Below are 26,982 nucleotides of genomic sequence, written 5' to 3' on the forward strand. Positions count from 1 at the left end.
ATTTAATCTAAAAATTAAACTATTTTCCTATCTAGATGGTGAGTCGATTCCAACCTTTTGGATCAAATAGACCAACCTATGATGCCATAATTAAATAATAAATATTTAAAAAGGTAGAAATACACAAAATAGAAAAAGAAGTATAATAATTTTGTAGAAAACATTTGAGCATGTCTTTGATATTATATATTCATCATATTGAAGAAAAATAAATGTGAAAAATAAGATTTGCTTTTAATAACAATGAAAGTGGAATACAATAAAATTGACCTAAGACTAAACTAGTTTTTGTATCCATAGGACAATGGTTCAACAATCTAGGTCAAATGGATATAGACCATGATGTCAAATTTAAATAATAAAAATTAGATAGAAATATAGTCAATTGTAAAACATTGTGAAATAAAAATCATTTTATGTTTTAGTCATATTATGAGTATATATGTAATAAATAAAAATTATTTTTATTAATGATAGAATTGAAATACAAAAAAGAAAACAATTAAAAATGAGAATTAATGGCAAAATTGTGACCCACTAATGAGGTCACACCGTTCAATGGTTCAAATAGTTAGGTCATCATATTGCTAATCGAGATAATGTTTTTTCTTTTTCTTTTTTTTTTTTAAAGAAAGTAATTAATTTGATGATAAATGAATCCAAAATACAGGTCTAACGGGTCGTTGATTTAACCAAGAGATAAAAAACACTAATAAAAGGTCATCAATGTTCTAAAAATCGAACAAAAAAGATATTAAACTAAAAACATTACAAAAAATTAAGCATGTGTTTAATATTATATATATTCATCATATTAAACAAAAATACTTTAAAAAATGACACTTATTATAATTAATGATGAAAATAACTAAAAGAAAAAAGAAAAAAGAAAATAAATGTCTCCTCCATAACCCATTGACCTAGTCAAATAGGTCATTTACTCAGCAATACACACCATGCTTCAATTACTTATCTTTAATTGTTACATGGTTTTGACAAAAAAAATTAAAACTATCATATTACTATTGTTATTTTTGTTAGTATATTTTTATTATTGTTCTCATTCTAAATTACCATGTAAAACACATGTATTAATTAGTAGTCGGAATAAAATGGATCAATAATAACAAATCAATGAAGAGATTCAAATTGACAGCAAACTGATGATCATATGATTGTGGTATCTTTCATAAATAACATCTAAAATGTTTGCAATTAGCATCCGGGCATACTCTGTTTCTTTTTCCTTGTTGAGCAATAGATCTATCTTTTTTAGAACCTTTTCTTGAAATTGAATTTGGTCCTTATAGAATCGTCCATGGAAATATCTCCTGTCCATGAATAAAAACATAGAATTATGGAAATTTACAACTATGAGCACGGTGTGAATCCGATCTCCCTTTTCTTAATTAGTTGTTTAATGAAGAAGGATGTCGATTTCATTCAACTTCTCCTTGGTTATTCTTTATTATGGGAACTATTAACTAGACCCTCTGTTTTGGTCTTCTTCTATAGAATTATATAGTTTTAAACAATCAACTTAAAAAATTTTCCCACCTTCAAAATGTTCATTCAATCAATATCACCATGACATTCACCAGCAGAGGAGAGTGAGTGGATACCAAAAATAAAAAGCAAAGAAATGAAGGATTGTTTAATTGGTTAATAAAATGAGGGACAGTGTCCGTCTATATTCCTCCCGATGAGGTAGTTCAGGATTCAAATCATCTTCCACTGATGATTTAATAATGATTTGTATTTGCACACGGTTTCCAATTAAAGAAATATAAAAAAGGAGGATTTTTCTGTATGTTTTAAATTTTTAACTTTTCACATAGTTTTGAATGATCTGTATATTTATTGGGTCTATGGCAACGATCACAGCGAAGTGGATACATTTCATGCATGGAACGGAAAACGCGTTATTCGGTCAAGAGAGACGGCCCTGGTGCGCCATCTTCCTGGGAAAGGAAGGTGGAAGGAGGCCTGCAGTTGGGTTGGGGTTGGGGGGGGGGGGGGGGTTTATGGGTTTACCCTCGTCTCGGAGCTTCATTCCCAGGAAAGGATTGGGAACTAACTACATGCAATTGGAACTCACTGGTAATTATAATTTTAATTAAATTAGGTGCTTTACATATAAATTAAACAACTAATATTGAGTAAATAATTACTGTTTAACAATGTAATTAATTAATCACGGTCTTTTCTTCCGTTTGGCCCCTAGTCCCTGCTCCTTCCCATACATTCATCCTATAAGACCAGCGTCAATGAACGGTTTCCGGTGAAGCCGCCGTACGTACCCCTGCTCGAATGTCTACCATAAGGCCATAAACAGTGTGACTGTGCCACATACTTAAAGCTAGTAGTAAGTTAGTAACTAGTAATAGTACGAACTAGTATGCATTCACCCTTTATTAAATATTATATTTAGCTCTACCTAATGTGGTACTACTACCTACTATTACTACTTAACGCTTTAAGTATGTGGCACTAATCTGATGCAGAGTCACACCGTTTAATTAAATGGGTGAAGTGTTAAAACCTCCCATGTGAAGTCTTAAAACATGATGGCTGAAACCTTCCCTAAATTTTGGTATAATTTCAATCAGCTCCCTGAACTTTTTGGTACAATTGTAAATAAAATCCCTCTTAATTTGTTTTTTATAAACATTGCTAGTAGACACCTTTTCCTAGAACCCTCTAACATGAGACATCAAAATGTCCAAAATACTCATATAGTTACTTTTGACTAAAATTAATATTTATTTTTCAAAACTTTCCTTCATCACTACCCCGAACCCTTTCAATCATTTTTCCAAACTTGATTTATTTTCTAAATTTTTCCTTCATATCACTTGTTAAGGTAAAATTACAAGTTTAAAATATCTATTTTTTATTGTATCAAAAAATAATCTCTATATTTTTGTTGTTTACTTTCTGTGGATACCAATCTCAATTATAATTGCATGGGTATTTGAACATTTTCATGCCGTTTGTTAGAGGATTTTAATAGAAGGGGTTTAATCGAAACTATATCAGAAAATTAAGGGGAGATTATTGCAACTATTAAAATTCAAGGGAGGTTTCAACAATGGTCAAAAACTTCAAGGGAGGTTTTAGTAATTTACCCTTAATAAATAGATGCATTTGTTTCATTATCTTTTTCCTCTATTTTTTATGTAAAATAATTTTTTAAGTTTCCTCTCATATGAGGAAATAGATAATTTTGATATTTTAGCTTGGTGAAAAGCAAGAAAAAAAATAATTGTTCTGCACTTGCCACCATGTCACATGATCTACTAACCCCTCTGATATCCATAATAACATCAAAATCTTATTTTTATTATAGGAAACAATGTGCTAGAAGAGAAGAAAGTTAGATGAAAGATGAAACACAACACTGAAGATATGCATTAAATTAAAAGATTGGTTGGATGCAGATCATGAAGATATGTTGCAAGATAAATGAGGACATGACACATCATCCAATGCAACTTGTAAGTTATTTGAGATTATGGTAAAATTTGAAATTGTTGTAAATTTTAAGATTTTTAATTTTATCTGTAACTTATAAGTTATGTGTTTTTTTTCCAATTCCATTGTTTTTTCTTCAATTTTGTTATGGTATTTTTTTCCAATTTCATTGTAACTTTTTTTTTTCAATTTCATTTAATTAATTTTTGTATGAATGATTATTCATATGGAATAAAATTTTAATTTTTTTCAATTTGTTCTTGTCTTGCTTAAATTTTATGTAAATTCGTAATTTTTATTTTTCATTTTTTTTACAAATTTTCATAAAAATTTGAAAAAAAAAGGTGATAACTCGCAACTTGGCCCATAGCCATGGCCGTGCTGGGCTCCCCTTTTGGGGAATTTGTGTTAGGCAAACACAGCCCGCTATAACCCGGGCTGGCCCCCTACATTATGAATTTGGATTAGCTAAATGATGAAGTTCCATATCAGTAATAAATTCATAGGCCCACTGTAAAAATGTAGAATCCATGTATTTAAATACTGACATGGAACCTTATCATGGGTTCCACAACCCTCTGAACAGCAAACTTTGTCCCACATTACACCTCTACCCATAATTTTAAATATTACATAATCTCCATTGGTCAATTAAATCATATATGGTTGAGTTAACTTCAACCCGTTGACATAGGACCTGTTTGATGATAAACATTTACACAATGTGAAAAAACAACGGATAAGTACGGATACACACAATGCAGAATTCTGAATTCCAGCCCCCCTACTACTAGCCCTCTCCCCCTATAAACCACATCTTGCCCGTGAATTTGGCATCGATTCACGGTCAGGATGCATTCCCACTGTACTTTGGGGCTATAAAACTTTGATCTGGGCTGATTGGTCATTCTCCCTTTTATCCGGTTATAGCATCACAGTCACAAGCCACTTAAGTCTTAAATCATAAAAAGACAAAGACTAAAGATGTTTCCCCCTCATTTGCTCCCTGTATATGCACATTCTCTTGTTATCTGATATAGTGATATCTCTACAATAGGCAATAACCAAAAGCCCGTTAGACACAGGGGTGGCAATTTTCCCGTCCCCGATAGGTACTCGGGCTTCCCGACCCAATGGGGTTGGGTATGGGGAGTACTTTGTCGGGATCAGGGTCGGGGATGGGGCTATCTCTGAACCTCAGTCGGTTTCGTAGATGGGGATGGGGAATGCAATTCCCTCCCCAACCTATATATATATTATTCATTTAATCATTTTTTGTAAAGGATTAAAACTTAAAACAAAAACTAATAGTATTTATTCTAAAATTCTCTCGAGACTCAACTCAACACTTGATTACTAGCCTACCACTTGACAGAGGACAGAGAGACTCAAAGAAGAAAGAACTGAATACTAAAACCCAACTCTTTAATCTTCTTTCGTCTATCATTGTTGACCACCGTCACCATTGCTGTCACCCGTCGGACTCTCTCGTCACCGACCTCAATTCCTAATGGTCCTCTCTCTCTCTCGGTCTCAATCTCTCAAGCTCTCAGTCTCTCTTTCTCTCAACTTTGAATTATTTCGATTATATTGTAGAAAATAAATTCTAATATAATTTAGATAGCAAAGTTCTAGAATAATAGTAGATGACTTCAAGTTTTGAGGTCGGAAAAATTTTGCGGCTAGAATTCATAGGATGTTAAACTGGGTTTGTGAAAATCTTTGTGCAGAATTCTGTGTCTTATTATGCAAGGTACATATATATACATACAATCTACGCCTGAATTTTAGGAGTAGGAGACTCACTTGTAGTAGGAACCTAACCTACTAATCACATCTAGCTAAAGATGCCTAGGGAACTACCAGGAATCTGCGCCTAGATACATGCATGAGAGGATAAGATACATGCTGAGTGGAGTTCCCATGCAATTTTCCCAGTCCAAGACGAATTCCCAGTACATGACGAATTCCCAATATTCCCCCTCAAATTGGCGCATGAAGATTTCGAATGCCCAATTTGCCAAGGAAATAGGTGAATTTCTCTTTACCAAAAGCCTTCGTCAAGATGTCAGCCAACTGCTCTGTGGTTTGAACATGGTGAGTAACAATGTTCCCATGCCGCAACTCATCGCGAACAAAATGACAGTCGACTTCAATATGCTTTGTCTGCTCGTGAAACATTGGATTCGCGGCGATATGCATAGCTGCCTGTTTATCAAAATATAAGTGCGTAGGTTCATCATACACCACCCCCAAGGACAAGAGAAGTTTCTTCATCCACTTCAACTCATAGCTTGTCGCAGCCATCCAACGATATTCTGCTTCTGCTGAGGAGCACGACACAGTGTGCTGTTTTTTTTTGTTTTCCAGGAAATTGGTGACTGCCCCAACAGGACGAAATAGCTGGTCAACGATCGTCGCGACAACGGGCAGCTTGCTCAATCAGAGTCACAATAAGCATACAAACGCAGATCGCTATCGGAATGCAACAATATACCTTGTCCAGGATATCCTTTCATATATCGCACTACACGCAGAACTGCCTCCCAATGTTCTTGCCATGGACTCTGCATGAACTAGACCAGGATATGAACATAATAACACAACTCAGGTCATGTGATGGTTAAGTATATCAACCGCCCTGCTAGTCTTCAATATTGATTCGGATTGTCCATTAGAGCGCCCTTGGCCAGTGCAAGATGATGATTCTGTTCAATGGGCACGGATGCTAGTTTGGCTCCCAACAGTCCACATTCCGAGATAATGTCCAGGGCATACTTCCGTTGAGATAAAAATATTCCCTCAGGACCACGAGCTACTTCAATACCTAGGAAATATTTGAGTGGACCCAGATCTTTCATATGGAAGCATCGATTGAGATACTCTTTGAATTTCAAAATGGCTATAGTATCATTTCCCCCAACAATCAAATCATCAACATATATCAGCACATGCAGACGAACGTTGTGTTTGAAATAAGTGAACAAAGAGTATTCAGGATATGATTAAACAAACCCAAACTGTATCAAGGTAGCTGTTAATTTCGAGAACCAACATCTGGGAGCTTGACGTAATCCATAGAGAGATTTCTTCAGTTTGCACACTTTTGTTCGATCCTTAGATGCGAAACCTGGCGGCAACTACATGTATACCTCCTCACCCAACTCCCCATGTAAGAATGCATTATGTACATCCATCTGATGCAACTCCTAGTTCTTAGTGGCTGCCACGGCTTAGAAAGTGCGGACTGTCATCATTTTGGCCACAGGAGCAAAAGTCTCATTGTAATCTAACCCCTCAACCTGTCTATTCCCGAGTATAACTAGGCATGCCTTATGCCATTCAACCGTCCCATCTGAATTATATTTGATCTTATAAACCCATTTACTCCCTATTGCCTTTTTTTCGGGAGGTAGAGTTTCCAATGTCCAAGTACCATTGTCCTCCAGAGCCTGGATTTCCTTCCTCATAGCTTCTCTCCATTTCTCACTTTTCATTGCCTCAGAAAAGCTGGTGGGCTCGGCTCCTGCAATGACTGCAGCTAAGAAAGTTTGATGTTTAGTAGAGAAGTTAGTACATGTCACATAATACGCTATGGGATAGGGAGTCATACCTGAGGACTCTGATTCAAGGTTGGCTTGAGTGTGAGTGGGGTCTTTCAAACATCGAGCAGTGTAGGTCACATAGGGCTTTAACAAAACAGATGGTGTGCGACCTACCAAGTTGCTCCTCACTACCATTAGTTCCCACTTCTTGCACACTCTCTTCATCTCTGTGCTCCTCCTCTCTTCTATCATCATTATTTTCAAGGCTCCCCCTATCACAAATGTCGGCTGCATCACTCCCCCTATTTTTATTTCCACTGTGGCTGTGAAAAACATCATCGTTAACCATGGTATCAGCTGGTGCAATGGCTGGGCCAGGGTTGTCTTCTAAAGTTGCTTTTAGATTAACGGCATATGGAAATACATTCTTATGGAAGACTACATCACGGGAGACAAAATATTCACCTCTTTCAACATCATATATGCGCCAACCTTTCTTTCCGTAGGGATAACCTACAAAAACACACTTTCTACTCCTTTCTCCAAACTTATCCTTGTCTCGAGGACTCCAATGAGCATAGAAGAGACAACCAAATATTCTCAGTTGCTCGTATTGAGGTGGCGTCCTGAACAGTACCTCATACGGAGTCTTCTCGCCAAGTACAGAAGAAGGTGTCTTGTTTATCAAGTATCCGGCAGTTAAGGCACACTGCCCCCAAAAACCAATTGGCAAGCCTACTTGAAATCTCAATGCTCTCGCAACATTCAAGATATGCTTGTGTTTTCTCTCCACCCGACCGTTTTGTTGTGGTGTCCCAATACACAAAGTTTGATGCAGAATGCCATGAGTCTCAAAGTATGATTTCAAGATTTTAAATTCTATTCCATTATCACTTCGAACAGTCCTGACTTGCTTGCCAAACTGACGTTCTACCATGGCACAAAAATTCTCAATAATATGTGTTACTTCACTTTTTTCCAGTAACAAGTAAACCCACACAACACGAGAATAATCATCAACAATGGTTAGAAAGTAAACTGCACCACAAGAGGCAAGTACTTTATTAGAGAGAAACAATCATCAGCTTTATGTTTACTTTCAGGAAAAATTTCCCGTGTTTGTTTTGCTCTGTAACAAACATCACATGGCTTATCTCCTTTAGTTCTACTATTTAATTTATCTACTTTAGGAAGAAAAGATAATATCTGTTTAGACGGATGCCCTAATCTGCGATGCCATAACTCCCATTCATCCATACCTCTTGTTTTATTCGCCCAAACCGGTGCTGCTCCTCTAAAATGATAAACCCCATCACACTGCTCACCTACTCCAATCAGAATCCTCGAGGTTTGGTCCTGTATCACACATAGCTTGTCAGTAAAAGTGACAGTACAATTTATCTTTTGCAATAATTTTTCTATGGAAATATGAGTGCAGTTCATTCTTAGTACAAAAAGAACATGATGTAAATAAATATTTCCACCCAAATGTAAAATCCCTTCCTTCACTGCAGTGGTTTGCTTCCCATTGGGGAGTCCCACCGGACACGGTGTAATATTCCATACATCCATCAATAAATCAATTTCTCTAGTCATATGGTGTGATGCCCCGGAATCAATTATCCAATCAGTAGAATTTTTCTTTCTAGAGAGTTTTCCATTAGTCTGGGTTTTGTAAGCATCAAGCATGCTTACAAGAGTCTGCCATTGCTCGTCATTAAGCCCGTTTAGTCTGGTCCTGTCTCCGTCAGTTACGGATGCATTAGCAGCCACCTCACGCCCTGCCGATGATTGAGCAGCATGAGTTTTTGCTGAACCTCAGTCACGTCCGCCATAGGGTCCACCCCCTTTTCCTCGACCTGATCCATGCTCGGTTGACATACCACGGGGTCTGTCTCCCCACCATTCTTACTTACTTGAGCTCTCACCGTTCCTTCCGTTGTTGGCAGCCATGGTAACCGATCAACAAGACTTGTCAGCAATAATATCGAGAAGAAACAGTAAGAGACACGACAGTCTTTGATTATCCTCTGAATCGTCAACAAACCCTCATAATTCCAACCTTCGAAGCCGAATTCAAGTTGATCCAGGGTGTAATCGATCAGTACCCCTTTATCTCCATGGATACTGAATTCCTCGGCATCGGGTCATCGTATCAAAGCCCATATTTCCTGAGCCATTTTGAGAGGGATTTCATGTGTTGAGCAGCAAACCAATTCTTTGATGGATTCAAGAAAGAGAGCGAGCGCAAGGGAGAGTTGCAGAGAATTGCGCAGCCATGCCACCTTCTGCAGCCGTTACGTCAAGACTTACAAGTGCAATGTTGAGAGACAGCTCGGGCATCCCGTGCTTCCTAACGTTTTCTCAAGCTTTCATGGCCTCACAACAACTGTCGCCCGGGGAGCAGTTTCATCCAGAAGAATCCTTACATGGCAGTATAACCCCATTAACGGCATCGGTCTTTCCAACACGAGCCTTGCCTTCTTTGGAAACCGACTCTTCATTCTGGGCGAGTCAGATATTCCCTACCAAGTTCGATCGACTCCAGAAGGAGACATCCAGACTATTGAAAGTTGGGACTCCGACGACAAACTTTCCATGAGCATGACGGCCCACCCGAAGATAGATGCCGACACCGGCGAGGCCTTCGCATTCCGGTACGGCCCTGTGCCATCATTTCTCACCTACTTCTACTTCGATGTGAATGGGGTGAAACAGTCGGACGTACCCATCTTCCCCATGACCCGTCCATCGTTCCTTCACGACTTCGCCATAACAAAAAAGTACGCTATCTTCGCTGACATACAGATAGGGATGAACCCTATTAAATGTTGGTACACATTTTTCAGAAGTCGTTAAATGAACTCTCTCGAAGATCCGTAAAGATAATCTATTTTCAATGTTTTTGTTTCATTCCAATGTAACTCGTTGCATCTTCCAAATCTAGTTAATTCCCAAGGTCTGTCGATTCTTCTCCCAAGGTAATTAATGTCAGCCCAAGTTCAATGTAAGTCGGTTCACCTTCAACCGACTTCATCTAGTATAAATAGACCTCTGTACTGGTTCGATACATCAGAGAAAAAAATCAGAATACTACAAAACCTTTCTCTCGTTCAACCATGTTTTACTCTGTTTTTTTCTATCTTATTTTTTTACAGTATTTGTTGTTACTATCATTATCAACCATCAGTGGTATCAGAGCACGTCCGATCAAATCTCTTGGGCGTGAGTTCTTCTAAACAATGTGTGTAGAAGCCAATCGTTCCACCCTTTCTCTTCCAATCTTCAATGGAGAAAACAATGACTTCTGGTCTATCAAAATGAAGACCTATTTTTGGTCACAAAGTTTATGGAGAATCGTTGAGGAAGGATTCTGCATTGCTGAAGACACCTCTCCTCTTTCAGCAAGTCAAAAGAAGATCTATGAAGAAAATCAACAAAAGGATTGTCAAGCACTATTCTGCTTACAGCAAGCAATGGCTGAGGAGATATTTCCTCGAATCATGGGCGCATCAACTGCAGAAGAAGCATGGGATACACTGCAAGAGGAGTTCCAAGGATCTGTCAAGGTATGCACTATTAAATTGCAGAAGTTTAGAAGGGATTTTGAAAATCTTAAGATGAAGGATAATGAGACTGCAAAAGATTACTATTCTAGAATAAAAAGGAATAGTAAATCAAATGAGAGCCTATGGGGAGACTATTTCTGACAAGAAAATAGTCGAAAAAATTCTAATCTCTTGCACAGAGAGATATGATCAAATAATTTCGGTGATAGAAGAAACAAAGGATCTAGAAACACTATCACCAACAGAATTGATGGGCTCTCTCAAGACATATGAAAATAGGCGTGACAGGCAGAATGAAAATTTGGTTGAATCTGCCTTTCAGTCTAAAGTTAATCTGCGGTCTCATAAACCAAAAGTTGATGGAAGAAAGTCACAAGGAAAACCAAAAGAAAATATTGACAAGTTTTCTTCATGTGGTATTTGGAGAAAGATTGCTGGTTTAAAGGAAAACCACAGTGCCAAAACTGTAAAAAATTTGGCCATGTTGAAAAAGTTTGTAGATTCAAGAAAACCCATCAAGCTAATTTTTCAGAAAAGAAAGATGAGGAAAATAATCTCTTTTATGCTTGTCATTCTGCAATAGAAGAAAAAAAGGATACTTGGTATCTTGACAGTGGGTGTAGTAATCACATGACTAAAAATGAAAGCATCTTCCATAACCTTGATAAAATCAAGACAAAAGTCAAAATTGGTAATGGCGACTTCATGGAAGCAACTGGCAAAGGCACCATTGTTGTTGACACCAAACAAGGCAAGAAATACATAAATGATGTACTTTTGGTCCTTAACATTGATCAAAATCTACTTAGTGTGGGCCAAATGATAGAAAGAGGCTACTCTCTACGTTTTGAGGGAAACTCTTGCACAATCTATGATAAGCAAGACAAATCCCTTGAAATTGCAAAAACAAAAATGACAGAAAACAGGTGCTTTCCCATTCAATGGAAAGATGCAAGTTATATCGCAATGCAAGCACAAGTGGACGAGTCGTGGCTATGGCATAGAAGATTCGGACACTATAATTTCCATGGATTAAGGATTCTTCAGCAGAAGAACATGATGCGTGACCTACCAGCCATCAAGGAGTTCAACAATGTCTGTGAAGGGTGTATGCTCGGAAAACAACATCGACAACCCTTCTCATCCGGCAAAGCTTGGAGAGCCAAAGCACCATTGGAGTTAATTCATACAGATGTTTGTGGTCCAATGCATACTCCATCAAATAATCAAAACAGTTATTTCATCATCTTCATTGATGATTATACTAGAATGACATGGGTTTATTTCTTGCGAGAAAAATCACAGGTTTTCAATATTTTTAAAAAATTCAAAGCCCGTGTTGAGAAGCAAAGTGGTCACAACATCAAGACCATAAGAAGTGACAGAGGCAAAGAATATACCTCTAATGAATTCAGCAAGTTCTGTGAATATGAAGGCATGGAGCATCAACTTACAGTCGGGTACACTCCACAAACAGAATGGAGTATCCGAAAGAAAAAACAGAACTGTTATGGAGACTGCAAGAGCCATGCTCATGGAAAAAGGTCTTCCCAAATTTTCTGGGCAGAGGCAGTAAGCACTGCTGTCTATCTACTCAACAGATGTCCTACTAAAGTTGTGCAAGATAGGACACCAATTGAAACTTGGAGTGGGCAAAAACCATCAGCAAAGCATCTCAGAGTTTTCGGATGCATATGCTACACACATGTCCCACAAGAGAAAAGAGGCAAACTGGATGAGAAGACTGAGAAAGGAATTTTCTTAGGATATAGCACTCGATCAAAAGGCTATCGAGTCTATAGCTTAAGGAAAGAAAAACTCATAATCAATCGAGACATAAGCTTTGACGGAGATGCTGCATACAATTGGGAGACAAAAGAAGTTGAAAGAAAGACTATCAACTTGCCTCTATTACCAAGTCAAAGAATTGAAGAAGATCGTGATCAAATCAGTTCGCCAACACAATCAGAACCGGAACAAGCTTCACAGTATACTCCGGACTCACCACCAAGGCGAACTAAATCCTTAACAGAAATATATGAGACATGCAACTTGATGATCATAGAACCAGAAAGCTTTGAAGAAGCTTTTAAGGAAGAAAAATGGGGAAAAGCTATGAATGAAGAGATAAAAATGATTGAAAAAAATGAGACTTGAGAACTTGTGGATCGTCCACAAGACAAAGACACTATTGGAGTTAAGTGGGTCTATAAGACAAAGCTTAACTCAATGGCTCAATTCAGAAGCTTAAAGCAAGGCTAGTTGTCAAAGGATACTCAAAACAATACGGTATCGACTACAATGAGACATTTGCTCTAGTTGCTCGCCTTGACACAATCAGGGCGTTGATAGCACTTGCTGCACAGAAGAAATGGAAAACTTTTCAACTTGATGTGAAATCTGCATTCCTCAATGGCTATCTTAAGGAGGAAATCTATGTGGAGCAACCTCAAGGGTTCGTGGTGCAAGGACAAGAAGACAAAGTTCTCAGATTAAAGAATGCATTATATGGCTTAAAACAAGCTCCGCGAGCTTGGTACAGCAGAATCGACAATTACTTCTTGGAGCAAGGATTCAGGAGGAGCTATAGTGAGCCAACACTCTACATCAAGACTCAAGGTACAAATGACACTCTCATTGCTTCTTTATATGTTGATGATCTCATTTATACTGGAAATAATGAGAAGATGGTCAAGGAGTTTAAAGAAGACATGATGAAGACTTTTGATATGACTGATTTAGGCCTAATGCACTACTTTCTTGGAATTGAAATATCTCAAGAAGAAGAATGGACATTCATCTCACAAAAGAAGTATACAGAAACTCTTTTGAAGAAATTCAAAATGGAGGGGTGCAAAACAGTCTCCACTCCATTAGACAACACTAAAGCATACAAAAAGGAAGATGGCTCACCTAAGGCAAATGAATCACAATTTCGAAATATGATTGGAAGTCTTCTCTATTTAACTGCTACAAGACCAGACATCATGTATGCAGTTAGTCTACTATCAAGATTCATGCAGAATCCAAGTCAAGTCCACCATGGAGCAGCTAAAAGAATACTAAGGTATTTGCAAGGTACAAAGAGCTATGGAATTTGGTACAGAGTCACACATGACTCTAAGCTCATTGGCTACATCGACAGTGACTGGGCAGGTTCGGTTGATGACATGAAAAGCACATCTGGTTATGCTTTCACACTTGGATCAGGGATATTTTCTTGGGCTTTAAAGAAGCAAGCAACTGTTGCTCAATCATCAGTTGAAGCAGAATATATTGCAGCAGCAATAACAACGAGCCAAGCTATATGGCTCAAAAGAATATTTGATGACATGGGAGAACCACAAGATGGTGCTACTGAAATCTATTGCGATAGCAAATCTGCTATTGCAATGGCAAAGAATCCCATATTTCATAGCAGAACCAAACATATTGGCATCAAGTATCACTTTATCAGAGAAGCAGAAGGAAACAAAGAAATAGAGCTCAAACATTGCGAAACTGAAGAACAGTTAGCTGACATATTCACAAAGGCTCTACCAAAAGGCAAGTTTGAATTGTTACGAGACATGATTGGAGTTGCTGAAATGTGCACCAAGGAGGAGTATTAAATGTTGGTACACATTTTTCAGAAGTCGTTAAATGAACTCTCTCGAAGATCAGTAAAGATAATCTATTTTCAATGTTTTGTTTCATTCCAATGTAACTCATTGCATCTTCCAAATCTAGTTAATTCCCAAGGTCTATCGATTCTTCTCCCAAGGTAATTAATGTCAGCCCAAGTCCAATGTAAGTCAATTCACCTTCAACCGACTTCATCTAGTATAAATAGACCTCTGTACTGGTTCGATACATCAGAGAGAAAAATCAGAATACTACAAAACCTTTCTCTCGTTCAACCAAGTTCTACTCTGTTTTTTCTATCTTATTTTTTTTTACAGTATTTGCTGTTACTATCATTATCAACCATCAAACCCAATGGAGATAATCGTGGGAAGCGGGTCTCCAGTGGGTTCAGACCCTGCAAAGGTATCTAGAACCGGCTTGATTCCACAGCACGCCAAGGACGAATTCCCAAGAGGCTCTGATACCATGTGAAAAGCATTGTACATAATTATATGTCTTATTATGCAAGGTACAATCATATATATATATATATAGAATCTATACCTGAATTTTAGGAATAGGAGACTCACTTGTAGTAGGAACCTAATCTACTAATCACATCTAGCTAAAGACGCCTAAAAACTACAGGAATCTGTGCCTATATAGATGCATGAGAGGATAAGATACATGTTGAGTGGAGTTACCATGCAAGGATTTGAAATAAGATCTACCAATTTTTGCACTAGAGGATGACAGAGTTGTTGAGATACAGGGAGCTGCAGGGTTGCACAAGGCTGTTGAGCTAATTGCTTCTTATCTCAGGCAATAGGATGTACCAATTTTTGGTCGTCCAGATGACGTCACACTTTGACTACGCTTTCTGCGTTCCTTCGAAACTTCGAAGAAGCAGTCCACTAAAGCGAAGTTTCTCCCGCGTCGCGCCAGCCACTATTATAAAAAACTATATTCCTTTACGGTTCCTTCCGCCCTCTAAAGAACTATAGTATATTCTCTCCATGGTTCCCTTTCTTCGCCGGACTCCGGTTATTCCTTGATTCCTTCTTGAAATCTTGAGTTGAGGTCAGGTCGCTGGGTGTCCAAATGTCTACCGACCCAAGTGAATCACCCCATAACCGATTGAGCTTTGCTGTCTCAACAAAATCTTCTTCTCTTTCTTCAGGTGTCGTCACGAGAATATATCGGCTCTTCCCCATGTTACGCTTGCAGTCTCGGATCATCATTCCTATTGAAACCACCGACGTTAACAAAACAGCCCTGGCCAAAATGGTCAAAGAGAGGAACTTGGAACAATTAAAACAGTATGGCGGTATCCAAGGAGTTGCTAAGGTTCTTGACACCGATCTTGTTCAAGGAATCCCGGGTACCTCCGGCAATGTTGATAGCCGCCTTAACGTGTTTGGCTCCAACAGGTACCAACCACCCCAAAATCAAAAAGGTTTCTTCCATTTTGTGCGCCAAGCTTTCAAAGATTACACCATTCTCGTTCTTCTGAGCTCTGCTATCCTATCTCTTTTCTTCGGAATCAAGGCACATGGGTGGAAAGAGGGGTGGTGCGATGGTGGGAGCTTACTGTTTGCCGTCTTTCTAGTTGTTGCTGCGTCCTCAGCGAGCAAATTCAGACTATCAAGACATGTTCAGAAGTCATCGAGCATCAACAGAAATATACAGATTGAGGTCGTCAGAGGTGGGCAACCTCAAAATATCTCCATTTTCGACATCGTTGTTGGAGATATCATACGTCTAAACTTTGGAGATCAAATCCCTGCTGATGGTTTGCTCTTGGATGGCCAGTTATTACGGGTCGACGAATGGAGCATGACTGGGGAAAGCAAGTTTGTGGATGTCGATGCCAATAGCAATCCATTCCTCCTGTCAGGTGCTAAGGTAGTGGCCGGCCACGGTAACATGCTCGTCACCTCCGTTGGCATCAACACGGAGTGGGGACAGATGATGAGCTCTATCGGCCATCACCCAGATCAGCGAACCCCATTACAAGCTCAGCTCGACGAACTAGCTTCTTTCTTGTGCAAGGTTCTTCTGCTATTTCCTTTCCTTGCTCTCGTGGGAATGGGGGTGCATGACTTCATCAAGAACCACCATGAATTAGACGGATGCGACACCAAAATGAACAATCTAGTGAATGCCTTGTCAGGTGTGCGGGGGTTTGTGTCTGTAAACGCTGCAGTCGCTATAGTGGTGGTGGCAATTCCGGAAGGCTTGCCACTGGTGGCCACAAACGCTCTAGCTTGTTCCATGAAGAAAATCATGGCTCTACCAATAATGGTTCAGAGACTTTCTGCTACTGAGACCATGGGTTCAGCCACCATCTGTGTGCTGACTTTGAACTCAGTGGTCAGTGAGTTTTGGCTCGGGGAAGAACCAATGAAGGACGAGACCTTGTTGGGACAGGGAATGGCTCCAGATATTTTCGAGTTACTACAACAAGGAGTTTGTAGTTGCTCAACCAGTGATAACCACAGCCATTCTTCGGGTAACTTGCCCGACGGCAGCCCGACTAAAAAAGCTCTTCTGGCTTGGGCTGTGTCGAAGTTGGGTATGGATCAGAAAGAGGTTAACCAGAGTTACAAGGTCCTCCCTGTTCAAGCCTTGGATTCAAAATTGATGAAGAAATGCAGAATAAAACCCATCAAGAACAATGATCAAATGATTTATGTACACTGGATGGGAGATGCCGAGATGATAATGACAATGTGTACGAGTTATTACGAGAGTAATGGAACCATAAAAACCATGGACGAAGGCAGAAGGAATAAGTTGGAGAAAATAATCAAGGGTATGAAAGAGAAAAGCCTCACATGCATCGCTTTGGCCCACAAACAAATCTCATCATCAGATTTAGAACACAGTGACGAAGGAGTGGAACGTCCAGAGATCGAAGAAAATTCCCTGACTTTGTTAGGCCTTCTGGGTCTGAAGGATCCAGTACAGATAGTGAAGGCCTGTGAACGTGCTGGAGTTAAGATCAAAATGCTCACAAGAGACGATGTTCTCCAGGCAAGATCTATAGCTATTGATTTTGGGTTACTTGGACCTGATGAGGACTTGAAGATTGAAGAAACAGTGGTGGAAGGAGAAGACTTCCTAAAATATTCAAATAAAGAAATGATGGAGAAGGCTGATAAAATCAAGGTAATGGCAAGGTGCTGCTCCTCTGACAAATACATGATTGTACAGTGCCTAAAGCGAAAAAACCAAGTCGTGGTGGTCATTGGGGACGATAGAAATGATATGCGAGCAATCAAAGAAGCTGATATTGGGATATATATGAGGACCCAATACACTCAAATGGAAATGGAAACATCAGACATCATCATTGCAGAAGGTAACTTCGATTCCGTAATAACTGTTTTGAAGTGGGGAAGGTGCATTTACAGCAACATTCAAAAGTTCATCCAGTTCCAGCTCACAGTGAATGTTGCTACCCTAGTGATCAACTTCATTGCAGCTGTTTCTTCTAGCAGAGTCCCTTTAACGGCAATCCAGCTACTGTGGGTGAACCTGATCATGGATGTATTCGGTGCCTTGGCACTAGCTGCAGAGCAGCCTACCGAGGAGCTCATGGAAAAGCCTCCAGTAGGTCGAAGCAAGTCTGATCTTAACAATGGCTTCATGTATAGGAACCTCATTGGTCAGGCTCTGTATCAGGTGGCAGTCTTGATGGTGCTACATTTCAGTGGAAGCTCTATCTTTGAGGTGAGTGAGGAGATCAACGACACCCTGATGTTCAATACTTTTGTCCTCTGCCAAATCTTTAATCTTTTCAATACAAGGAAGCTAGAGAAGAAGAACGTACTCGGAGGGATACACGAAGAGAACCAGTTTTTCCTTGGCATTGTGATGATAACTGTTGTTCTTCAAGTGGTGATGGTGGAGTTCCTGAATAGCTTCGCCAACACTAAGAGATTGAATTTGGAGCAATGGGTTTTATGCATCGGACTTGCAGCTTTGTCCTGGCCGATTGATTGGGCCGTCAAATGCATCCCAGTTGCTAAACTGTTCTACAATACCCGAGATGATGCTTCTCATGAAAAGGAAGCCTAAAAGAAATATTGGAATGCACAGCAGGGTAGAAAGGTTTGTAGATCAGGGTTGCGTTGTTCTTTCAGCCTTCGTTCGTCTTGTTAAAAAAAATGGTGTAAATAATACCCAAAAGGGGGTCAGCAAACGGATTTGGATTTTGGTGTTTGGATTGCATCCTTCACTGATCTCATCCATAGAATATTTGACACTACCTTTTCATATATAGATGTACTCTCAAATGTTTGAGAATCTCAGGCGATCCTACACATGAAGTTATTAGGAATGGAACTGCAAATAGAACCATATTTATCTTCATCCAAGTAATCAAAATAATCCATTGATGACTAAATCATGGTACAATCTTATCTTACTGGAAAGAGAACCGAAAATAACATGTTCAAATACTTAAAACCATAATCACCCAATTCCTTGAAACAAACAAAAACCATGAACAGATCCAGAGCCAAATTCTCCTTTTGGTTCTTCAGGGAAATTCTCCCAATTTCAAAACAGGTTTTTATCAAACTGAATTGCAAATTAAGCACTATATATGATATTTAAAAGGAAATGCCCTTTATAATTAGGCCAGGGAGCTTCCTTTTTCATGTCAAAGAGGAAATATACATATGAAAACTGAAAATTAAAGCATATCCCGTATATACGCCGTATGGTAGTTGATACTTTATAAAAGAGTTGTCGGAAAAAGTACACGAGTAAAGGAAATAGTAGAGAAACAGACGACGGACTAAGCTCCGGTGAAAGTTTTCACTTACCAGTAACCACCACATTCTTCTACCGGAGGCTAGTTGCTAGCTTGCTGCTGCTCCGGCACACAGAGTCTCACCCACTGACTCTACTACAACTATTTCCCTCTGGCAATTCCATCAATAAGAAGTGGAAATCATTTGCAAGACTGGAAATCTCTCTCACTGGCCGGATTCCTCTAATAACTGTTCTGTGGCTGTCCATCGCGCGCTCCTGAGCCAATTTGGATGACTTGAGAGTCTTGGTACGTTGACCTCCAGTCGCTACCGCCAAGTATGTTTTTTGATATTATATTGGCAGTGAAACTGTGAAAGGAAATTAAGGGTTTGTTTGGCGCATCTTTCTGTAGGGTCTTTCAACTGTTTATAAGTTGGGCAGACTGATTTTCGTTCTATTCCAGCTTGGTTCACAGAAGATCCAATCATCAAAAGTCGGAGCACCAAAAAGACCTGAAAAGCCCATTTTGGCATCTACTAAAGTTTTTCGCGTCTTTCACATTTTATTCTCATATGAAAAGACACAGAAAAATGCACAGAAAGACATGATACTGCTAAACTAGCTTCGGGTTGTACAGATCTTCATATAAAAGCTCAATGAGTACCCAGCACAAGTCAAGGTTGAAGGACCAAACCAAACCATTAGAGCAAGAAACGGTTCTGAAGTCTGTAAATTCAGTTCATACAAGTTTGTATAAATAGGTGATCCCGGTTTATAACTATGTGCATACAAACAAAAATTGATATCACAATATATTGTGGGATTGGATCTGTTGGGCCTCGGGCCCAACATGAACCCATTTCATATCAACCAAAAAAAATTTTTTTTGGGTATATCATACTTTGGGAGTGGTACTGGGAATTAGCCCCCTTAACTTTCATTTGCGACAAAGATCCCTTGAATTTTGAGATTTTGACAGACCCCCTCTCTGTTAAGTTGAGTAACAGAAGAAGTTAATTTACCAAAATACCCTCTTAAAAAATTTCTATAAAATAGAAATTGCAAAAAAAAAGAAAGAAAAACTTCTATGAAAACCTAGAATTGCAGCAAACACAATGTGCAATTAATATCAACTAAAACCAATAACAAATGAAAATTGGAAAAAAAAACCTCTAAAAAATCATTGGAAAAAGGATTGTTAAGGGATTTAGAAAAGTTTAAACAACCACATGAGAATCTATTTCAAGGTTAACTAGTGTAGCATCGCCCTACTCTCGCCAATCACCCCTTGATGTCACCCCTACTCTTGAAAGGGCCTCTGATTGATGAAACTTTTTTTCACCTTATTCATATTTACTTCAGCCTTATATTTATGTTATTTATAGATTTGTGGGTTCTGGGCATATACAGATCTTTCCACTCTATTCATGTGCATTCCAAGTGTATCATGACACGTATCCATTTCTTACCTTAGTGATACACTTTGTGTTGCTGATATTTTGAACCATAATTGGGCTATCAGCTATGCATACAGAATAAGAGGTTTAAATGTGATAAATATTTGCCAAATGCAAAGTATTGTTTCTCCCAAAAATGTACAAGTGAATCTTGTTTCTGGATATAGTATTCTGTGACTTGGCAGATAGCATTTTGGGCATGAGAGGGAACCTTACTAAAAACAACAACCTACAAGGTCTCAACTGGATATAGTTCTTGTTGGTTTTTTTTTTTCAACTTTATGATTATTTTTTATTTTTATTCTATAAAACAAATACTGGGTTGATACATGTGAGCTTGTGAGGATGTGTGAACTTGTTAGAGACTTACAGATTGACTCTAACAAGGAAATTTCATGGGATTAGGATGAGATAAATTTGATGGGCAACTAATCTCAGGCATTGATCTTGAGGGCTTTTTCTGTTTTAGAAATTCCATATCAACCAGAAAATTCTGCACTTTCAGAAGCCATATTTTTCTTCTCACATGAAGGAATTACTCCTCTTCACAGAAGTTTTGTCGACTGCTAGCCTTAATTTCTTCCTGACTGTTTTAACTTTCCCATTTTTATAGTAAACCAGTATTTTCTGCCTTGGGGTAGATCACCACAAACAATTGTTGCCATAGTGAATATGCCTTTCTGATTTTCTCCAAGGTTTAGAATAATGACTCCAATCACAGAATTCCTAAGTTATGGCTTTTCTTACTATAGCTTCCATCCTTTTATACATGTATATAAACAATTAATTAACGAGAATATTTGTCTACAAGCTTATATTATCTGAGTATGCGATAGATCATAAATCTACATTTCGGTTAACCCAATGTGATCATTTCCTTGAGGTAAGTTTTCTGTTTTCTCAACCCCAGTTTTTGTCCCCAAATTCTTGAACAAATGTCGTTTTGAATATGGATAATGGCTTCTGTACTTTTTTTCATCATGTTTAGCTAACAATATTAATTAAAGCCATGGTTTGGGTTGGCATTTTTACAGTCCCACCTGAATCTTGATTCTACAAACCGGAATATGAGAGAAGCAGCTGAAAGCCTGAAACCAACAATCTCCTACCGCTTGGCGAGTTAGCTCCAACAAGAGAATCGAATTGTCTCCTATTTAAACATTTTGTAGGTTTTACTTCTCTATTTTTTCCAACATAATGGCTGGATGAGGTTGCTGGAACAATGTGTTTTTCATGGTCAATAGGAAAACAGATCATTTCCTAATTTTCCTGTATTTGACTACTTTTTTATAGGTACCTCCTGTAACTTGAAAAACAAGTTACATGGTTAAGTATATGAATATCACAAGAATTGAATCCAAAGGCAGACCCTACTCTTAGAAATTATAAGGAATGACATTTCCCTACAAAGCTAACTGGCTGAGGTTGCTATTTTTTTCCTTATTTGGAATCAATGTGTTTTCCATGGTCAATTAAGTACAATCAAGCACCGTTCCACCATTCTATCAGAAAATTTTGATAGGAAAAAAACTCAGAAAGCAAATTTGGTAATGCATCCATGAGAATATGCTTTACAAAGCAGAGTGAAATTTTGTATATTCCAATTTAGAAAAATAAATTGAAGAAAGGGGGAACTCCATTACATTCGTTTTCCAAGTTGGTAATGCATTTTGCATTTCATGCCAATCAAAAGTTTATCCAAACAACCCCATAGGTTTATAGTTCTTTATTTTCATAGACTAAGAAGGTTGTTTGGACCAACAAAATAGCAATACGTGAGATCCTTCAAAATTTGCTGTAGGGCAAAAATACAGTTGACATCTACAGGCCACAATGATTTGAAGGCACTCTACTGATTTTGTCCTTCAAAATAGCAGAGAAGCAATATATTATAGAATGCCTACTTGTGTCACTTCAAGGTGTGGAAAGGACTGCATACTATTTACAGACCAAGGCTAGCTTTATGTAATGTCTCTCTCTGTGCCAGTGCCTTGGATGCTTTATGTGAAATCTGAACAGAGATAATCTTACAAGCATGAGACTTTGAACAAACTGCACAGGAAGTAAATAAGTTTTAGGGTTTTCGCAAACAGATGACAGTACATGAGAGTGCAAATGGTTAAGCTGGGACAGATTGAGGGAGTTTTCTATTATCAGATGAAACCAAACTGTCATAGTATTCCACCAAGACTTTCCATCCACCAGGGCACATGAAGCCATCCGGTGGGTTCTCTCTGTTCTTTGCAAGTGTTCGCATCTGCAAAACAAAAGCAGCCCTTGTTCAGCAAATACACATGAGAACTTACCCCAACTGTATAAAAGAATGATACAGATTTGAATGGTCTCGGTACATCTGATTGGCCTGACCTTGGGTTAGGACTTAAGAAGTTACCTTAGTGCCAGATATGAAAAGGAAATCTTGTGGCCTTGATGGATCAAAGAAAGCCATTTTCCTCTGAGTTTTATCATAGGCAGCTACCTGCAGTTGTAGTTGAACAATGAATCTTATGGTGTATTTCTTAAGGATATACAAAGCTGAAAGATTAAAATTCTGAAAAGAAATTGGCTCTTTGGTGTACCTTGAATGGAAGGATGTTGAGCCGCTCAAGTCCAGGAGCCATACTCAGTACCTTCTTTCCATGATCAGCATCATAGAGGTCTCTTTTCTTAACAGGGTGTCCCATGCCCGCTGGATCTCGACCCACAATATAAAAATTGGCTCCAGCATTTATGCGGGCCTTTGCATGCCATTGCACTTCGGTTGGGCCAGCATAATGCATGGGAGATGGGAAAATTGCAACCACTGTTGTCTCTGGATCAAGAACACCATCTTCAAGCACCTGAAGGAACATTTTTCACTGTTAAGAGAATGGTCTTGTTTTATAGGCAGTCAATTTTTATATAAGAATATCTCATCTACAGGTCCTGGTAAATAGTAAGGATGAGTCAATGAGAAAAAAGGACCTTCTCATGCTGCTTCATTCTCCAACTAAGAGGTACATCATCTGCCTTTGTGTACCCACCCAATGGGTGTAGCAAAAGAACAGGATTTTTGTATCCCATTTCCAGAAGCCGTCGGCGGGTGTCAGTCATGAGCAGAGCATGGCCATTGTGTACAGGGTTTCTGAGTTGGAAAGCAAACACTGCATCAGCATCACGTTTTATAAATTCCTTGCGGAGTTCTGCCGGAGATAGGCGAAACCTATCGAGACCATCATTGTACTTGATTGGCTCTATAACCTCCAAGTCACCTCCAATGAGCCAGTTTCCAGCATTAGTTATAGTTTCATTGACATATGGTAGTCCAGGGGCAGTGGTTCCCCAGGTTCTGGCTATTCGCTCCTCTTTGGGGTGCTTGTAGATCTCAATACTGGAATCATCAAAAGGGAAGACAAAGGAAACATGAGCAATCAATGAGCAGGTTATTCGTCAAATTAGTTTATATTAATCAATCTCAACAGAGGAACTACAGGATACTATATTGAACATGGTAAACTATCTTCATGCATAAATATGGTTTCATCAACGAAGATGTTGGGATTCCATAACCAGTAAACAGGTGAGCAGAGATTCTAACAAAAATCAAGGATATCAGAGAGGGGTCACACACATGGTGGAAAGGCCCCAGCTACACAAACAAGTTAATTCTGACAAAAGACAATAATTATGAAATAAAAGAAATCAAACTTTGTATTTTGACAACCTAAGTATAAAAGGTCTTTCAATAAATAAACCATAAGAAAAAGTACTACCCATCCCTTCCAATCAATTATGATGATCTGAAATTGATAAGGAACGTCTAAGCACAACTAATCCAATTCCATGCAGAATCCAGATTTATGTTCTTTTATTCATAACTTTTAGCATCAAATATTTTCAAATATAATACTCTTATATTTTAGATACTTAGAAAGCTGAGAAATTTACATGACAAACATTTTTTGACCTTCTAATTAACAAGAAATTAACTCTTCAAGCAGTATGAATCAGAATTCAGAAAAGGTTTTGTTATACTGCAATGCTCCTTTTGTAGAAGAAGAGATGCTGAAATGTCAGACGTTTTCAACAAACATTAATTTATTTTTTTCATATCAAATTAATTATCCCCATACCATGTTTTCCATGGTGAGTTAGTCCAGGGTGCAGCAGTTGGTTGCCCGACAATTTTACATGGCCAAGCCTTCTTGGGTTTGTATTGATATAAATATGAAAGTAGACTCTCGTGAGACTGTTTACGTAATCCATCCCAAAAGTATTGGTATTATATGAGCTTTCTACCCAGCTTAGATGATTGAAAGCTTCCCAAATCTAGTCATTCTTCCAAGGGAAAGCTTCTTCCTCCAATTGGGACATCAGTAATGGGAGCTAGGCCATGTTGTTTGAAAGAATCATTACAACTCTTCCCATTTAAATTGAATAAAATGAAAATTTTAATTTAGTAATAAACTATAGAAATAAAATACAATAAAAATCAATCTATAGGTATATGTCTACTAAAAATTAGGGAAAAGGTAAAACAATCACAGTCGGAGTTGCAACAGTAGTTGTAAACGGTTACATCTCAGTCATCAGGTCAATTACAACGGTTGTAAAGCACTAATTTTTCAGATCCTTGGGAAGCCTTTATTTCATAATTTTCCAACAAAACAGAAACCTTGAAAGATATGGTGTTGCAGTGAGGAGTTGCACAGATATTTGATCAGCTCATGGATGAACCAATCTCCAACCTTTTCCTCAATAAACCCAATATAAATTTAAGTTCTTACTAACTAGACCAGCATTTTATACTCAACAACTAAAAAGATATATGAAGCAACTCGGCATCAACAACTGAACTAAATCCCCAAATGAAGTAATCCCACATCAACAATTCAACAAAAATCTCAAATGCATTCAGAGTTTTACATCCTTTAAAATTCCACAAGTTGCAGTAGAAGTGTTTAATGCAAAGCAAAATAATATCATTGACTCGGAGTAGAAAAGACCCAATTCCCTTACTTGCTTAAAATTGCAACCGGGTTATTGCCTGAGTCGACGAGAGCGACCTGGCTTGACCCACCGATCCGATGCTTCTGTTCGTCATTAATGGCCAGCACAATGGGCACCGACATGTTGACGACGGACCCGTTGTCCAGTCGGAGCGAATTGAAATGAAGGATTTGGAGGAACTCGGATTCTCTCATGAATCCACGAAGTGGACTTGCCCACCCCTCGCTGAGAACATGAACCCATTGAAGATCGATACTAGACAGCACAACCCTCGGCATCGACAGCGCTTCTTTCCTCCTCTCATTTCTCTGAGACTCCTTAGCAAAGAGTTGAACAAGCCTTCCTCCGTCTGGTTCAATCAAACCGCAGAAGATGCGAAGCTTCTGGCTATTCTTCTTTTCCTTTCGGAAATGTAGAGTAGAGACTGAGAGCTTTGGCTCGATATCAAACCGGGCATTCTGCATTTTGGGGAATGAGTAAAATGGGCTTGATGCTTTGACCAAGAGAGCGGCCATGGACGCCATGAAAGCTGGAAACCAAGCCTTTTGGCTTGCCTGGTTTTCTGAGAGCTGGTCGGAGGCCTGGAGAGTGGAGACGCCGAGGGTAAGGGTATTTTGGGAATTATGGAATATGGTGTCGAGAATCTTGATGCATGAGACGATAGATTCTGCGTGGATTTTATACGGAAAGTCATGGAAATGTTGAGAGGATGAACCTGGACACTCTTCTCTCTTCTGTTACTTTATAAAATTTTAGTTCATGGCTGAAACGATGCAAATACGTATTAGGATGGTCCCTTATTTCCTTTAACTGTTTGGATTTTTTTTTTTTTTTGATAGAACAATTGATTGGATTTGAATTCAAAAAGATAACAGTAACCATCATGTGTTAGGTTGGTCGGAAAATAGAAAGGAGAAAGGCCGGTGCAACCAATGTTGACCCCAGTGAACATGGCCCCTTTATTGGCTAGGTTCATTCTCTTCTCTTTCATTTGGATCGAGGCACTAATAGGACATATTATCAAGAGCCAAAGCCATAGAAATCATGATATTCACCATCCAACAGAATCCCGTTCCAACACATTATATAGCATTGCATTGGGATTATCTCCCCATGAAATAAAGAACAGAAGTGCGGAGATGTTTTTAATGCAAGGTTGTAAAGGCTATTCCAACAGGTCTTGCACTGACTGAAATCGATTTCGCTTCTATCAGGGTAATGTCTGTTTGAGTAGTTTTTACAGTCTTGTATTGAGAATATCTCTATACTCGTGTTTTATTTCATGGGAAGATATTCCCAATACAAGGTTGCAAGAGGCTGTTGGGACGGTGTAAGTACAAGTTGGTCAAAGTCGATCTCACCCAACAGTCCTACTTTTTAGGACATTAAAAAAAAGACAGCAATTGGGACTCTTCTACCCTTTTTTGTCACGTCATCCTTTTCTTTATTGAGACTGGATGTTGTACGAACATTCTATAGGCACATTGAATAACATTCAAAGAGTAGGAAATATGATCAAATACATGGGCTGAGGTGTTTATGGGATAGGTGTCAGCAGCATTCTTATGAGTGCTTAGT

At 38.6% G+C, this 26,982-nt stretch overlaps 1 protein-coding gene and 1 long non-coding RNA gene across 3 annotated transcripts; both read right to left on the minus strand.

Annotated features, from left to right (window-relative positions):
* Positions 1-8,089: 8,089 nt before the first annotated feature.
* LOC148848029 (uncharacterized) lies at positions 8,090-19,279 on the minus strand. Its single transcript, XR_016100381.1, has 2 exons — positions 19,030-19,279; positions 8,090-8,375 (listed from the first exon to the last, which is right to left on the minus strand). It is a non-coding gene; the product is annotated as an uncharacterized LOC148848029 (long non-coding RNA).
* A 2,670-nt stretch (positions 19,280-21,949) lies between these two features.
* On the minus strand, positions 21,950-26,185 carry LOC148848030 (ATP sulfurylase 1, chloroplastic-like). 2 transcript variants are annotated; one of them, XM_088948190.1, is made up of 6 exons: positions 25,414-26,109; positions 23,380-23,785; positions 22,995-23,255; positions 22,808-22,894; positions 22,519-22,672; positions 21,950-22,426 (listed from the first exon to the last, which is right to left on the minus strand). In XM_088948190.1, the coding sequence occupies exons 1-5, from the start codon at positions 25,926-25,928 to the stop codon at positions 22,535-22,537; spliced, it is 1,407 nt and encodes a 468-aa protein (XP_088804316.1). In that variant the 5' UTR covers positions 25,929-26,109; the 3' UTR covers positions 21,950-22,426; positions 22,519-22,534. The 2 variants fall into 2 exon arrangements, with proteins under 2 accessions (XP_088804316.1, XP_088804314.1); XM_088948188.1 differs by having other exon boundaries at positions 21,950-22,672; positions 25,414-26,185.
* Positions 26,186-26,982: the final 797 nt, after the last annotated feature.

Source organism: Nelumbo lutea, chromosome 6 (genome assembly GCF_056320005.1).
Source record: "Nelumbo lutea isolate HS-2025 chromosome 6, American lotus-T2T, whole genome shotgun sequence".
In the NCBI taxonomy this organism is placed as follows: Eukaryota; Viridiplantae; Streptophyta; class Magnoliopsida; order Proteales; family Nelumbonaceae; genus Nelumbo; species Nelumbo lutea.

Bases quoted from the DNA above. Each gene is read 5' to 3' on its own strand.
- LOC148848030 (XM_088948188.1), bottom strand. From the start codon at position 25,928: ATGGCGTCCATGGCCGCTCTCTTGGTCAAAGCATCAAGCCCATTTTAC. The intron at 23,256-23,379 runs GTCCTTTTTTCT...ATGTTCCTTCAG, and splicing joins GAATGAAGCAGCATGAGAAG to GTGCTTGAAGATGGTGTTCT. The intron at 22,673-22,807 runs GTAACTTCTTAA...TTTGTTTTGCAG, and splicing joins TTTTCATATCTGGCACTAAG to ATGCGAACACTTGCAAAGAA.